The sequence below is a fragment of the Lagenorhynchus albirostris genome, chromosome 7, assembly GCF_949774975.1.
Source record: "Lagenorhynchus albirostris chromosome 7, mLagAlb1.1, whole genome shotgun sequence".
In the NCBI taxonomy this organism is placed as follows: Eukaryota; Metazoa; Chordata; class Mammalia; order Artiodactyla; family Delphinidae; genus Lagenorhynchus; species Lagenorhynchus albirostris.
In genome coordinates this window covers 80,480,886-80,496,852 of record NC_083101.1, presented here as the reverse complement: position 1 = coordinate 80,496,852, position 15,967 = coordinate 80,480,886, and the positions used below count along the sequence as shown (strand labels likewise).

The 15,967-nt window shown below is 55.0% G+C and overlaps 1 protein-coding gene across 1 annotated transcript; it reads left to right on the top strand.

Moving 5' to 3' along the window:
• Positions 1–9,363: 9,363 nt before the first annotated feature.
• On the top strand, positions 9,364–15,293 carry AQP3 (aquaporin 3 (Gill blood group)). The gene is made up of 6 exons (XM_060155234.1): positions 9,364–9,500; positions 12,556–12,682; positions 13,043–13,180; positions 13,519–13,637; positions 13,907–14,124; positions 14,211–15,293. Exons 1-6 carry the CDS (start codon positions 9,393–9,395, stop codon positions 14,377–14,379), a joined length of 879 nt encoding a protein of 292 aa, XP_060011217.1. The 5' UTR covers positions 9,364–9,392; the 3' UTR covers positions 14,380–15,293.
• Positions 15,294–15,967: the final 674 nt, after the last annotated feature.

Sequence of the window (15,967 nt, the reverse complement as noted above, 5' to 3'; positions counted from 1 at the left end):
CAGATGGAGGACAGGGCAGGCCACCAGAAGACTTCAAGGAAAAGAGAATCATGATTTGTGATCTCTGCCTAGAATGGGTAGGGTTTTGATGGTGAAAGGCCTGAGAATTAAAAAGTTGATGTTGGGAATTGCTTGGCAGTCCAATGGTTAGGATTCCACCCTCTCACAGCTGAGGGCCCAGATTCAACCCCTGGTTGAGGAACTAAAATCACTCAAGCCATGCAATGCAGCCAAAAAAAAAAAAAAGGTTTATTGAGTGCCTGCCTAATAAGATACCCTTTGTTATTTTCCATATCTTACATAAGGAAATTGATTATATACCAGCCCTATGAAGTACCTGCTCTTCCTCATTATCATTTTCTGAATGAGGTCAAGTTCAGCTGCAGGTGGGGGCTTGTTTGTAGAGGGACTTGGAGGTCTGGCTATCTGGCTTTATCCTCAAGATGCTTAGCCACACATGGGAACTCTGGTTTCCAATTTTGTCCCAATTCTGTTAGTCTTTGTGAACCTATGCCAGTCCCTGCCTGTCACTGTCATGGGACAGCTTGGCCTGGGGTTGAAATTAGTATAGGGAATACACTGATTGGCTGTGTGAACTGAGGTCTGTGTCCATCTCTCTCCCTGTGCCATTCATTCATGTACTCCAGATCTCAGTGTGCCAGGCTGTATTTTCAGTGAGATACAAGAGATGCAGTCCCAGCCCTGTGGTCGTCCCTGGCTTCTCAGCTTTCCTTTTTCTTAGTCCCTCACATGTGGCAGTCCCTCCGTGGACTCTGGGGAGGGGCAGGGGGTACAGGCTGGTTTCAAACCATCCCGTTTCATCCCAGGGTCAGCTTCAGGCTCGTAGCTTCCTTCACAACTCCAGTGCAGGCAACGCATGGGATCTGCCTCCAGGTAAGCTCGTGGCTCCAAGAAGTGCAGATACCAGTCCCAATGAGGGGAAATGAGCCTTGGCCCTGCTACCTCCCCATGTGGTCCTGGGCAAGTCACTTTCCCTTGCTGGGCTCAACCTCCTCATCTTTAAAATGGGCATGATAGGGACTTCCTTGGCAGTCCAGTGCTTAGGACTCTGTGCTTCCACTGCAAGGAGCATGGGGGGTTTGATCCCTGGTCAGGGAGCTAAGATCCCTCAAGCCATGCAGTGTGGCCAAAAAAAAAAAAAAAAGAAAAGAAAAGAAAGAAGCCATGATAATGGCTTTGTCAGGTGCCAAGTGTGGCAAGGGAAGAGGGCAGATGACTCAGAAGCCCAAGGAGGTACATCCGCCATGCTTTCTGCACTCCCTGCTCCAGCTTGGGGTGCGGGGTGAGGGGAGCACGAAGTCCAGGCTCCAATTTCAATGCTTGCTCCAACCTGTTTTCCTTGGATTTTCTCTGGGAAGTAGGTGAGGAGGCTGGTGTGGTCTAACATGACCTTGGGGGAGAGGGGACATGAGGAGCTGGAACCTCAGGGGAAGAGGACAGGAGCCTAGGAGGAACTCCTGCTGGAGCGAGGGTGTGCAGGAGGATGTGTGTTACAGCGCCGCCACACGTGCGTCTGCCCCTGTGGGCCTCTGCGTTTGCAGGTAGACTTGGATGGGGCGGGAGGCTGTGTGTGACGTATGGTGTGATCTGTCTGCTCTGTGTGTGTTGGACTCGGGTGTGTGCACATCTGTATATACTAGTGTGCTTGTGCAGGTTTTTGCCTCCAGCTCTGGGTTGCTGTAAAAGGCAAAATCTGCTCTGTTTTTAAAGAGCAAGTCAGGAGGAAAAGCTCTCAGGAGGCAGGAACTCTGGATTCCTTCCTGTAAATCTAAATGGCTGTAAATAAAGGCTTCCCCTTCTTGGGGCTTCAGTTTCCCCAGTTCTGTCAGACCTCCCAAGCCTCTCTATGTAGTCACATTCAGTGAATTCTCAAAGGGTCCTCTCTTCGGGCTGTGCTATCTGACAACCTCCTCTAAACCAGAATCCTTTTAGCTGAAGACCCTGTTTTCCTCTGCCCAGCTCCTTACTTTGGAGAAAAAAAGCAAGACCCCAAAGCCCAGGGGTCCCTGCAGCAGGTTACATTCAGTGAAATCCTGAGGGCTGCTGCATCCCTGACCTAGTAAGTTAGATTGGGCTAGTCTGAGGCCCACCACTTCCACCCCAATAAATATGCACCTAACCCCCTCAACATCTGGTACTCGCTTTGCGAGTCACAGATTAATCTAGGTGAGCGATAAAGATAAAGGGGAGGAGAAGTCTGGGGCACGTGAGTCACCCCCACCTTCCTCAGGAAAGGCCAGCCTGCCCATCTCTCTGCTGCAGAGAGAAGGAGGCATCTTGGGCTGCCCTGGGGAACTAAGGGGGACAAGAGTGTTCCAAACCCAGAGGGAGACTCACTTCCCTCTCCCACTTCAGTTTCTGGAAGAGGGATGGAGAGGATAAGTTTTCTGGTTTGCAACAGGCCCAGAGAGGTGTTGGAACTTGTCTAGGGTCACACAGGGAGTTACAGAGAATCTATGTATCCTGGCTGCAGGCCTTGCTTCTGAGCCTGGGCTTTCCTGGGGCTAAGGGGTTGGGTGATGAGGAATAAAAGAGTAGAGAGGCCGGAGCTCTGGATCTCTCCAGTGAGGCGGGGAGGAGTGAAAAGCCGGGCCCCTCCCCTGTCCTGGGCTGACTGCCAGTCTTGCCCCTTCCCTTCTGCACAAGGCAGCAGAATGAAGCTGTTATTAGACCCAGGGGAGCAAGGTCAAGGATAGGGGTAGCGGGTGGGAGCATGAGCATTCTGGTCTACCGCAAACCTATGTCTCTGTTTCCCTGTCTGGGAGCTCTCCTCTGTTCTCCCAGACTAGAAACCTCCACAGAACAGAGCTGCAGTCTCCTAGACACTGCCAAGGCCAAGGTTGGACCCTGACTGAGGGGTCATTGACGGGCATTGAGACCCATCTCCTGTTCCACCTGATGACCAAATGGTTTGGATGAAAAAGATAGATATGATATCCTGGCCTTTCCCCAGTCTCCCTCTCCACTGCCCCAAGGTCTAGAGACGCTCAGGAAGTCATTCCTGAAGTCTGACTGCAGAATCTCCTGCTGCGGGCTGTCCTCTCCTCTTGATCCTTCCCCTGAGACTTCTCTCCCTTGGGGCCAGCAGTGGGTGGCTGCCCTGTAATTAGCACCCAGACTGGGCTTGGATGAGGGGAGAGTATACTGGGGCTCATACATACCCATCACCTTTCTGGAACACCAGATGCAGAGCCTTCCACCACCTGTCCTCCTACGGCCACCTTCAGACCGCAGGCCTCTCAGAGAGCAGTTGTCCTGGGCCCCACCCAGATTCAGGTTCCTGTCTACGCAATTCTGCCTACCTTCAACCTCAGCTTCTTGCCGACCTGCCCTGCCCATTCTGCCTCCTAAATCCCAAATCCAAACCCTCTCATCATGTTGTACCAGGTCACTTTGTCTCCAGACTCCTCAACAGATTCCCCACCTCCTATCTCTGGCTTTTATAAACACTGAACCCAGACCCACAGCCAAGCCCAGACAGGGATACACACAGATAGGCACACAGAACCCCAGGGTCACCCACATGTACACACAGACCTCCATGGGTACACGCATACACAGAGCCAAGAATGCACATGGATACGCACGACATTCATACAGGAGGAAACGTGACTCTAACGAGGCAGCTTCTGGAATGAACCTTTCCTTCTACGTTGACTGTAATACAGTTTTCAAAGCCTGAAACATCCATAATCTTGTCTGATTCTTACAGTGGCCCTGGGTGTGTGTGTGTTGGGGGGAACTCCACCTGAAACCTGCAGGTGACTGATGAGGAAACTGAAACTGAGGGGCCGGGAAAGGGAGCTGGCTCGGCCACCTGACTGGTCAGTGGCCAAGTGAGGCTTGGAGCTGAGCTTCTGGGTCTACAGGAGGGCTCTGCCCCCATCAGCCCAGCCCCTGTGGCTCTGGGCTCTTCCTCAGCACAGGGCCTAGGCCTCCCGTCCCATTCCTCTGCCTCCTCTCTGTGACCCTCTGCTGTCCTCAAAGGGTGCCGAGGGCAGCTCAGGGTGACACCAGAAGGTGAACACAGAGTCCCCAGGATATGGGTCAAAAGGTAGATTTTCTCAAGTTCCATCTGGACATCTGGCCGGAGGTGCCCCGGGGTGTGGTTTGTGTTCACAGGCTCTCCTCCATCTCGTCTGCCTGGAGACAGTGGGTGACTGTTGGTGCAGCAGGAGGAACTGCTTGCCCACTCCCAAGTCTGGGGACGCTCATAAGAGGGTGATTCATCTCTGCCCTCCACTCCCCGTTCCTGTCCAGAGCCAGCCCCCGACTCTCAAGGCCCAGAAATAGGAATAGCATCCAGCAGTGGCCTAAGAGTGGGGCACCCTCTAGACAGGGTGCTGAAGCATGGAGGGACCTGTGGCTCCCTGGCCTCCCTGCCCTCTTCACGTCTCCTCCATATCCGCATGGCGTTTGAATCCAGCTCAACACTTAATGGGGGGGCTTCCCTGGTGGTGCAGTGGTTAAGAATCCACCTGCCAATGCAGGGGACATGGGTTTGAGCCCTGGTCTGGGAACATCCCACATGCCACGGAGCAGCTAAGCCCGTGCACCATAACTACTGAAGCCTGTGCGCCACAGCTACGGAAATCTGCGCGCCTAGAGCCCGTGCTCCACAAAAAGAGAAGCCACTGCAGTGAGAAGCCCACGTACTGTAGGGAAGAGTAGCCCCGCTCGCCGCAACTAGAGAAGGCCCGCACACAGCAGCAAAGACCCAATGCAGCCAAAAATAATAAATAACTAAAATAAATAAATTTATTAAAAAAAAAAAGCACTTAACGGCAAGTGACTTCTCTCCAACTGTTAGTTTTATCATTTGTGAAAGGGTAAAGTATACACCCACTTCTGGGGGTTGTTTCACAAATGGGAGGAAGTACTTTTTAAAAAAATAAATTTATTTATTTTTATTTTATTTACTTATTTTTTTGTATAAATTTATTATTTTTTTTTGGCTGCCTTGGGTCTTTGTTGCTGTGCATGGGCTTTTTCCACTTGCAGCGAGCGGGGGCTACTCTTTGTTGTGGTGCGCAGGCTCCTTCTCATTGCGGTGGCTTCTCTTGCTACGGAGCACAGGCTCTAGGCACGCAGGCTTCAGTAGTTGTGGAGCACGGGCTCAGTAGCTGTGGCTTGCAAACTCTAGAGTGCAGGCTCAGTAGTTGTGGCACACAGGCTTAGCTGCTCCGCGGCATGTGGGATCTTCCCGGACCAGGGCTCGAACCCGTGTCCCCTGCATTGGCAGGCAGATTCTTAACCACTGTGCCACCAGGGAAGCCCCAGGAAGTACTTTCTAAACTTGAAAAATGTATGTATGTCTGTTTTGGTCAGCCCCTCCCCCATCCCACTCCAATGCTCGGGAAGAGGTTAGGGGTTCAGCGAGGCCGGGGGTCTGTAGTATGACTTGTTTTCTATGTCTACACTCTTCTCCACTCCACTTGCTGACAGCAAGGCCCATGTCTCCTCCTATGCTGGTTCAAGCTGCTCTCATACAGGCAAAAAGAGTTTGGGGGACAGGAAATGAAGGGTGTGTCACCCCTACCCCTTACAGGGCCCCAGCCAGTCCCTCTGGTCCAACAGGCTGGCACTTGAGTCTTCAGCCCTTCCCTTGCCTGGGAACCCACTCCCCCAGCTTCTGACCTCAAGGAGTCACGGCGTCCCATGGGGTGGATCGACTGTCAGTCGCCTTCCTGGGCACAGCCCTCCTGCCCTCAGCCCTCCTGCACAGGTGAGACACAGACCTTGCTCAAGATGTGTTGGGAGGAGATAGGGCCTCGACATGTGCCTCGTCCTGGAGCTCCCAGGCAGGCAGGCTGGCTTCCAGCCCGTACTCAGGCTTTCCTTCCCTAAGCACAGGAGGGAGCCCAGATGGCTCTGGGTAAGCCGCGTGACTCAGGGTCAGGGCCTGCCTCACCAAGCTCAGGCTCTTCCTGTGAAGCTGAGCTTCCTTCTATCTTTTGCTCCTGGGGGCGCCATTCACACTGACTACAATGAGAATGAGCCCCCTCACCCCAACACCTGCATCCAGTTGTGCAATGAGGTCCTGCTTCAGCCCCCCAGACTCTGGCCAGCCAGCCCAGCGCTTCTGGACAAGCATCCTCAGGCCCTGACCCCTCTTATTCCCAGATGACCCGAGGCGGGCTGACAGGAATAAAGGACCCTTGGAAAGCATTGCATCTTTCCCCCTCCTCCAGGCAGGGTCCTCTCAGGCCCACTAAGAAGCATGAAGCCCTACCCATACCTCCTCAGCTCCAACCCTAAACCATCCCAATATGCATGGTGTGTACATGTATGAACATGTGTGTACACCCTAGTTACAGAAAAGAACCAGTTTGGTGGGAGTATATGGGGTCATGGTCTTGAAGGTTGGACCTTGATTTGGAGTGAGGGGGCATTGGGAACTGGCTCTCGTTCCACTTGCCAAGCCATGTGCTTCGGCATGGCGCTGCATCCACTTGGGAAGTGGGAGGTTGCAAAGATGCTCTATGGCGAGCTGCAGCCCCAGGATTATAGGTGAGCATGTACACGCATGTGCACATGTGTGAGTACATGTAAGTGCACATGTGTAAATAGATGCTACTCGCAAGATACACAGATCCACAGTTATGTGTGTGACCTGCTCCCTCAGGGTGCAGCCCATGTGAACACCTATGTGAACTGAGTGCAAACACATGTGTATATGGGGCCGGGGGGAGGTGTGTGCTCTGCCTGCTGATGGTGGAGCTGCCCCTGTTTTTCTCTGGTTTCCAGGCCAGGCTCGGCTGCTGGCAGGCCCAGGACCAGCAGGAGTGAGGATGGGGTTCTGTGGGCTGGGGCTCCCTACTTTCTTTCAGTGTTGAGGAACCACTTTGCCACTTCCTGCCCTGTGCAGCCCCACCTGGGGCTGTGAGGGGCTGAGAAGCATACCAGGGAGTGGGGAGAAGAGAGTGAAGCCTTGTGACAAGCTTTCCCCCCTTCCCACAGTCTGGGCTCCGGCACCAGGAGTCTAGGGTTTTGTCCTGAGTCACAGATGGGCAGTGGGGCCTCCGACAGGCATTCAGTAATGGCTCCCTGATTCACTCTGGGCCCTCCCAGCCCGTGGGGTTCAGGGGGTACGGTGCTTCTTCCTGGGCCAAGGGTCATGGGGGACCTCTTGTGTGGGGATTACATATGTATGTGAGCCTATGGCTAGACTCTCATGGGCAATGGGATCCTGGGAGCATGTGAACAAAGCTCAGGGTCTATAGGCAAGTATGGCTGCCAGCCTTGGGGGTAGTGTGTGTGCTACACACCTGCACGTGCACCTGTGAATCTATCTATGTGTGTTGCCAAACCCTATCTATTTGGGCATGAGTCGCCTCTGGAGCCCTCATTTTTTTTTTTTTTTTTTTTTTTTGCGGTACACGGGCCTCTCACTGTTGTGGCCTCTCCGGTTGCGGAGCACAGGCTCCGGACGCGCAGGCCCAGCGGCCATGGCTCACGGGCCCAGCTGCTCCGCGGCATGTGGGATCTTCCCAGACCGGGGCATGAACCCGTGTCCCCTGCATCGGCAGGCGGACTCTCAACCACTGTGCCACCAGGGAAGCCCTGGAGCCCTCATTTTTGACAGACATTCCTCAAGGGACAAGTCCCCTGGGCCCTTAGCCCACCTGGATTAAGTCCCTTTGGAAAATGTGCTCTTCCCTGGCAAAGCTGCCTTTAGAGACTGGGGTGAGGGCATATTTGCTCCCAGTCCTGTGGGAGTAAGGCCCAGGCTACCAGACCTCCGTTTCCCAATTATCAGATGCAGCATAGGGAACAGGGTTGCCCCATGCCTCCCCTGAGATGGGACTGACACACCCTCAGTTCAGCCAGCTTAATCTCTTAAAGGGACAGACTTGCCCCTGGCCAGGGATCAGCCAGAGTGGGAGAGGCGAGGGTTAAAAGCAGCTGGAACTCGGGACTTCCCCGGTGGTCCAGGGGTTAAGACTCTGCCCTCCCAATGCAGGGGGACCGGGGTTTGATCCCTGGTCAGGGAACTAGATCTGAGTGTGCAGCCAAATAAATAAATATTAAAAACCAAAAAACAAACCAGCTGGAACTCACCTTGCTGGCAAGCATGTGGCCTATGGCATGTCAGGAAAACTGCAGCTCAGCCTCTGGAGCCATGTGCAAGATGCACGCAGGTACACGTGTGACAGCTCTGTTAACCCAGCCATGTTCAACAGGCATGAGCAAAGCCATGAAAAATGCCCAGAAAGGCGGGCTTCCCTGGTGGCGCAGTGGTTGAGAGTCCACCTGCTGATGCAGGGGACGCAGGTTCGTGCCCCGGTCTGGGAGGATCCCACATGCCGCGGAGCAGCTGGGCCCGTGAGCCATGGCCGCTGGGCCTGCGCGTCCGGAGCCTGTGCTCTGCGGCGGGAGAGGCCACAGCAGTGAGAGGCCCACGAACCGCCAAAAAAAAAAAAAAAAAAAAAAAAAATGCCCAGAAAGTGTGATCAGGCACATAGGACAGATGTCATGTGTGGACACAGCTGAGAACGGAGCAGGTCAAGACATGCAACATGTGACATGTACTAACTGTGCAAGAAGCAAAGGCCGGTGTACTCTGGCTGGAACTCAGCACCTGTGTTCCTGAGTCCACCTGGGTCTGGACTCTGAGAGGGTCTCTTCTCCCTTGGGGCCCACAGCCTCCTCCCTCCAGGCCCCTGACTGAGGACACGCCAGGTCCAGCCATCGTGTAGAGCTGGGGCTAGTTCCTTTCCTTTCTCTCTTTTAAAAAAAAAAAATTCTTTTTGTATTAGCTGATTTTTACTGGAGTACAGCTGCTTTACAATGCTGTATTAGCTTCTACTGCACAGCAAAATGAATCAGCCATACTTATACATATATCCCCTCCCTTTTGGGTTTCCCTCCCACGTAGGACACCACAGTGAATTAAGCAGAGTTCCTTTCCTTTCTGACATGTCTCCTCTCCCCTCCACCGTGGTGAGGATGGCAGCGAGGCTCACTGAGAGTGGCCCAAGGAGGTGTTTTTGGCGGCTCCTTTTCCCCCGTGAGCCCCCGTCCTGCACGTGCCTACACCCCACCATCGGCTCTCAGACTCCACAATCCCGCAGTCTGGTCTCAGCCCCCACACACCTCCTCCCCGGGCCAACACCAGCCCTAAAGCCTCCTCACACCACACACCCCTACCTTCCTTATCAGCGTCCCCCCAACCCAGCGTCCCCTCCAGCCTCCCTAGGCGAGCAGTGCGGGGTGGCCGCCCACTCCTGAGACCGGCACCCGGCTCGGCAGGCGGCGGTGCCGGCGGGCGGGGCGCTGCCTCTGGCTTCTATAAAAGGCGCCACTCGGCGCTGACGGCCACTGCTGCTGCGTCCGCCGCCCGCCCGACAGCACCGCCGCCTGCCCCAGCCATGGGTCGACAGAAGGAGCTGGTGTCCCGCTGCGGGGAGATGCTCCACATCCGCTACCAGCTGCTTCGCCAGGCGCTGGCTGAGTGCCTGGGGACCCTCATCCTCGTGGTGAGTGGCAGGAGAAGCCTCTCTCCAGCCCCACACTCCCCAGTCCCTCTGTTCACCGGAGGGTCTGTGTTTTTAAGACAGCCTTGACCCCTCTCCCAGCTCTGATCCCTCGCCCCCAACTTGACCCCTTCCGGAGCACTCTTCGCCCATAGCGTTAACCCCCTCAGTGACTGACAGTTTCGACTCTTGCCAGGATGACAGCTGTTATGCCCCAGTGACAGCTCTGATCCTTTACCCTCTCACCAGTGACCCAGCCTACAGGCTGGGGACAGCAGTCACCTCTGCAGTCTGGGACCTCCAGCCCTTTCTGGCTTCCACAGCTCCCCAGGTTCCTAGAGTCCCAGCCCTGGGAGGCAGTGGAGGCAGTGGCAAATGGGTCCCTCTTGGGTTATTTGGGTCTTGGATGCCTGGCCCCTAATGAATAATTAAGCCTCAGAAGAAAGTCCAAAAGTTGCCCTGCCATAAGGACAGTTTGCCACAGGTGGGGGCAGAGGGCGGGGGCTACACAGCAAACAGCAAGCGGGAAGGAGGGAGGATCCTGAAGAGAGGAGTCTGTGGAAGGCAGCTGTGCCCCAGGCACAAAGGACGCGGTGTCACTAAACTTCCTCCCCTAGTGCTGAGCAACTCCCAGACAGATGCTGTCAGCTTCCATGCAGAAGCACTCTGACTTACTTCCCGGGGCCTGAGTTACTGTACAGGTTCTCTGAGGGGGACGCTTCCCTGCCTGGGTTACTCCCCAGTCCCAGTTATGCCCTGGTGATGCCAGTTTGGGTCTGGGTTGTTCCTGGGTGACTCTGCACTTTTGGGTCTGACAGACACACCAGTTATGGGCTCCATTTCCTGTCCCAGTTACTCGCAGATTTTCGGCCACTCTTGTGGTTACACCTGTTTCCCTCTGGGTTACGTCTGGGTTCATTTGCTCTGTTGCAGGGGATGGGGTACTCCGTGTCCCACTTCCAACCCTAGGTGACGTAGACCAGGCGGCCCCCTGTGAACTAGCAAGATTAACTAGGGGCAAGTAGGGCTGGATGGCCCACCCTAAATGGGTGGTGGTGGTGGAGCAGATTCTATAGGGAGAGGAAAGCTGGACTCACCTCTGGCTTCCAGGAACAAGAAGGGGGGAAGCCAGGTGGGGCACTTTATCCATACCCCCTCCGCAGACTAGTAGACCTCCCAGTCATCTGCCTCTCTTCTCTCCCAGTGCCAAGTGCCAAGAAGGGAATAGGGGCAGACGCTTGTTTTCCTCCTGCCCCCGAGCCGTGTGTCCCCCCGTCCCTGTCTGATTTTTAGTCCAGCCCCCTGTTTGAGAGCAGCCAGCACAGAGCAAGTTGTCTTCCCTTCACAGAGGGGTCTTCCTATCTCCTCCCTAGTCTCAGTTTGCCTTCCCCCAAAGGAGCAGTCAGGCCTCCCGCTGAGCCCCAGGATCATTTGGCTTCTCCCTGACCACAGAAGGACGGTGTTATGTCTGTGAAGGCGTTCAGGCTCAGGTGGCTGAGGGGCATTTTGTGTCAGTGCCTGGAGAGGAGAGGCTAGGCCCGGGAGACGCCCAAGTGGTCGGTGAAGGCTTACCTGCATACCTCTGTGGGTTGGGGATCGAGAGCCTGCAGTGGCAGAAGCAAGGCTGGCTTTCGGGCGAGGGAAGCCCCTTTCTCTGAGGCTCCTAGTAAGGTGAGGAGAGGGAGAGTGAGCCCGGAGGAAGAGGAAGAAGAGTCTCAAGGTGGTGGAACTGGCTCTGACAGCTTCTCCCTCCAAGGCCCCCTGGGATGGAGCCAGGTTTGGGCCTCAGGCAGGCAAGGAGCTGAGGCCAGGGCCGGCCAAGCTGGGCAGGGTGCCCCAGACCCTCACGTGCCTGTTCCAACACACATACATACTTACACTCTCTGACCTTTGCTCTCACTTGCCTGCACACCTTTGCCCTGCATCATGGCTGCTGGCTTCCCCACTATCTCTTGGTCTTCGTGAAGGATGATAATCAAAATGCTTAACCACCCAGTACAGCAGGACACTGACCCTTTAGAAGTGACGAGGGCCCTTAGCACAGGTTTTGGAAAATTTCTGCTGGATAGGCATAAAGACTTTAGTTATGGAGAGGTGGGAGAGGAGAGCTGGGGCAGGGCTGGAGCAGCTTCGGGGGACACTTTGGGGGCTCAGGGCAATGGCTCTTTACAGAAGAGCTAGTACAGAAACATTTTTACATTTGAACAAGGGGGGAACGGACAAATAGCACATTCTGTACTTGCAGGACATCAGGGATTTTAGTCCTCTTGAATACGCCCCCCCCCCCAATTTCCAGCAGAAAGCTTAGAACTAATCTCCCCACTTCCACTGCTCTGGGGGTCCTGGACTATGGCTAGTGAGACTAGACAGATCGCTGTCTTTGGGACCTCCAAATCTGAGTGGGGAACCTGGACCTCTGAGGGCAGGGAGGTCAGGGCAAGTGGAGAGAGGAGGCTCTGGGTCAGGAAAGGTCAAGGAGGCTGAAGATCCTGAGAGGGAGAGCAGGGAGAGGCAGGAGCTCTGACACCCCAGATTCAGGAGCACTTCTGGCTTCCTCCCTTTCTTTGTGCCCTCTCCCCCTCAGCTCTTCTTTGAGGCAGAGAGGGAGGCAATTGCAGGTAGGGGATGAGTGAGAGCCTTCCCACCCCTATGGGCCAGGCCTGAAGGGCTGGAGGAGGAACTGCTCAGGTGAGAGTGTCCCCTTCCACCCACTCCTACTGAGAGTCAAGAAAAAGCAGTGGAGATGGTTCAGCCATCTTCTGGGCTCAAGGTTGCAAACTTTGCTTCCAGTCCCTTCCATAGGACCCTGTTATTAGTAGAGTTGGGACATTGGGTAAGACATTGGGTAAGACATTGGGACATGGCTAAGAGGCCATGTCTGCTTCTTTTACGGGTTATAACTGCAGCAGGAGGAGGAGGGATTCGATTCCAGGAAAGGGCTTCTCGCCCTCCCGTCCTCCCCATGAAGGCAGGGGGAGGTTGTTGGCTTCATCCCTGCCCTCTGGAGTGAGACTCACTGGTCCTCACCCTCCCTGCTTTGTTCTGTTTCCTGACACAGCTGTTTGGCTGTGGCTCTGTGGCCCAGGTCGTGCTCAGCCGGGGCACCCACGGTGGTTTCCTCACCATCAACCTGGCCTTTGGCTTCGCCGTCACCCTAGGCATCCTTATCGCTGGCCAGGTCTCTGGTAAGACCTTACCCCACCCTCAGCCATCACCCCTCCACAGCATTCCCACAAGGTGTCCCGCTGGAGAATAGGGTGGGAGTGGAAGTCATCTCAGAACAGGGCATAGCCAGGGCTTAGCTTTGGGTCCTTGGAAAAGAAGAGTGGTGAAGGAACTTGATACTTGGAAATTTTGACTCTGACCTTGGAATCAGAGATTAGTCGAGTTGGTCTGTGACATAGTCCAACACACCATTCTGTACAAGAAACCCTTCTCTGCGTCCCTGCTCACCAGGCCAGAGACGGGGAGTATGGGGCGGGGGAATCCTGGCCTCCCCACTGTGGCAGGCAGGGGCTAATAGGTTCCATCTCCCCTCTGCCCAGGGGCCCACATGAACCCTGCCGTGACCTTTGCTATGTGCTTGCTGGCGCGTGAGCCCTGGATCAAGCTGCCCATCTACGCCATGGCTCAGACTCTGGGAGCCTTCCTGGGTGCCGGGATCGTTTTTGGGCTGTATTATGGTGAGGCTTCCTACCCTGCCTTCCTCCACTACCCCCTCCCTCTGCTTGGGACCTGCTGGCACCAGGCCTTTCGATGACAGATGGCTGGGGCCTGCCCAGGCCCCGGGCTTATGACTCATTCACGCACAGGCCCCAGATGGGGGTCATGAGGGGAAAGAAATGAGTCGGGTAACAATGGAGTCAGGCCCTCCACCCCTCCACCTTCCCACCCCCGACTCCAGGGTAATAAAGCAGCGATCACACTCACCTGTGACCCCTGGGAGGGTGGGCCTAGCCTGAGAGGGGAGATGGGGCTCAGGCCTCTGCCCTCACCCACTTGATATCTAATCTGTGACCAGATGCAATCTGGGGCTTCGCCAACAACGAGCTTATAGTTTCGGGCCCCAATGGCACAGCCGGCATCTTTGCCACCTACCCCTCTGGACATTTGGACATGGTCAATGGCTTCTTCGACCAGGTACGGGCTGGGGGTGAGTGAGGGGAACTCGGGGAGGAGGACCAGGCTGCCTTGGGTTGCTCATGGGCTGGCTGGGGGACAGGACTCCTCGTCTAGAGCAGATTCCTAGGAATCTGCAAAGTTAACCAGCAAAAGTCTTAGTACCACTGCTCTGGAGAGCAGAGCACGGGAGATGCCAAGACTCTGAGAGTGGAGGGAGGCTGGAAGGTGGAAGGAGGGGCTGGAAGGTGGACGGGGGCTCTTCTCACCCTGTTCTCCCCACTCCCCAGTTCATTGGCACAGCCTCCCTCATCGTGTGTGTGCTGGCCATTGTGGACCCCTACAATAACCCTGTCCCGCCTGGCCTGGAGGCCTTCACTGTGGGCCTGGTGGTCCTGGTCATCGGCACGTCCATGGGCTTCAACTCTGGCTACGCCGTCAACCCCGCCCGGGACTTCGGCCCTCGCCTTTTCACAGCCATTGCCGGCTGGGGCCCAGAAGTCTTCACGTGAGTGCAGTCCCCGCCAGCGTGCGCCAGCCCGTCTCCCCTCTGCCCTGCCCCACGCGTCCCTGACCACATCTGTCTGCCCCCAGGACCGGCCGCCACTGGTGGTGGGTGCCCATCATCTCCCCACTCCTGGGTTCCATCGCGGGTGTCCTCGTGTATCAGCTCATGATCGGCTGGCACCTGGAACCACCTCCACCCTCCACCGATGAGGAGAATGTGAAGCTGTCCCACGTGAAGCACAAGGGGCAGATGTGAATGGGCAGGGGCCTCCCCCTCAACCCCTCTCATAAGCATCCTTTGACTGTGCAGGGGCTGCTTCCTAGAAGCCCTCTTCACGACACCCCTCCCAGGCTAAGAAGCTCCTTGTCTACCACCGCCCCTCTAGAAAGCCCCCTTCAGGATTTTCCATCCTGAAGGAAATAGGATCCAATAGGACCGCTGGCCACTGCCTGTAAGCTGGTGGCACAGGGAGTAGGGCCAATCTAGTCCTTTGTCTCTCAAAGAGAGAGAATGGGCAGCAGATGTGTGCGTGTGCGTGTGCGTGTGTGTGGTTTTCCAGATATTCAGGACAAAGGACCAAGTGGAAAGGATTCTATCTGTGGGCGTGTGGGGGAGGCCCGGAGGGAGGGAGGGTGTTGTGTCTGTCTATGAGTGAGGAAAGCACCAGGGATCTGCATGTTTCAGGGGCTCCATGTGGAGGAGGGTCCAGGTACCTGTGTTTCTTAGTATGTGTGTGTCTGCTGTTTTTCTACACAGGGGGCTTCTATAGGCTTTGGGGGAGGTAGGGTGGGAATATGAGTAGGGCTAGGAGGAGGGGACCACAGCCCAGATGAGGAGCTCTAGCTATTCATACATAAGTAAGAGCGGAGTGATGTGTTTCTGTCACGATGGAGGCATGAGGTGGGTGGGGTGAAGTCCAGGTCATAAGTTTCACGTTTGCTCTTTAAAAAAAGAAAAAAAAAGTATATATATATATATATTTGTGTGTGTGTCTGTGTGTGTGTGTGTGTGTGTGTGTATGTAAAAATATTACAGTTTTAGGGATGGGGTTGGGAGACTCTAATAGGCTCTTCATTCCTTTTTTTTTTTCCTTCACTCCTTTAATCCTCAACTCATGTACTCTTTTGCCTTTTATAAAAAAATAATAAAATATATGCCAATTGTGTAAATATCTCTCTGCTCGCTCTGCTGTTTTCATGGCACCAGCTAAAAGAGCTTCCGTGAGTTTGGCCACAGATAGCCAGGGCACCCTCAGGGTAATACTCAAACCTGCCCTAGGGGCAGGGGTCAGTCACACAGACAGGTCAGAGAGCTCCTTCAGCTCAGCTTGAACACAAGAGTCCCACACTCTCCCCCAAGTTTCCATCTTCCTGGGATCCCCCAGTACAATGAATCACATCTTCCCAACCCCTGCACCCACCTACTACCCCAGGAAGGCAGGCTGAAGCCTGGCTTAGGGAAGAACTTTCTCCCAGGCAGAGCTGCCCAAAGAAGAGGACTGCTACCCAAGAAATAGTGAGCTCCCTGTTGTTGGAAGAGACCAATCAGACCGGGAACCTGTTATTGCCTTCTACACCTCGCAGCTGTTTGGGCTCTATCACCTTCAACTAGACCTTGGCCACAGCCCGCTGAGCAGCCTCTCTGACTCCAGTTTGCCCCAATCAGTCCACACAGCAACCAGAGGGATCTTTCTGAAAACCCCCGCTGAAAGTGGGCCTCTTTCTACCGCTACCCAGCGACCATTCAAATCCCTCCATCCTGCAGTCAGGCCCTCCAGGACCTGGCCCTGGTCCCTACACCTTCCCTCACGATGCTCCATCCACCCCAGACTACTTTGTGTGCT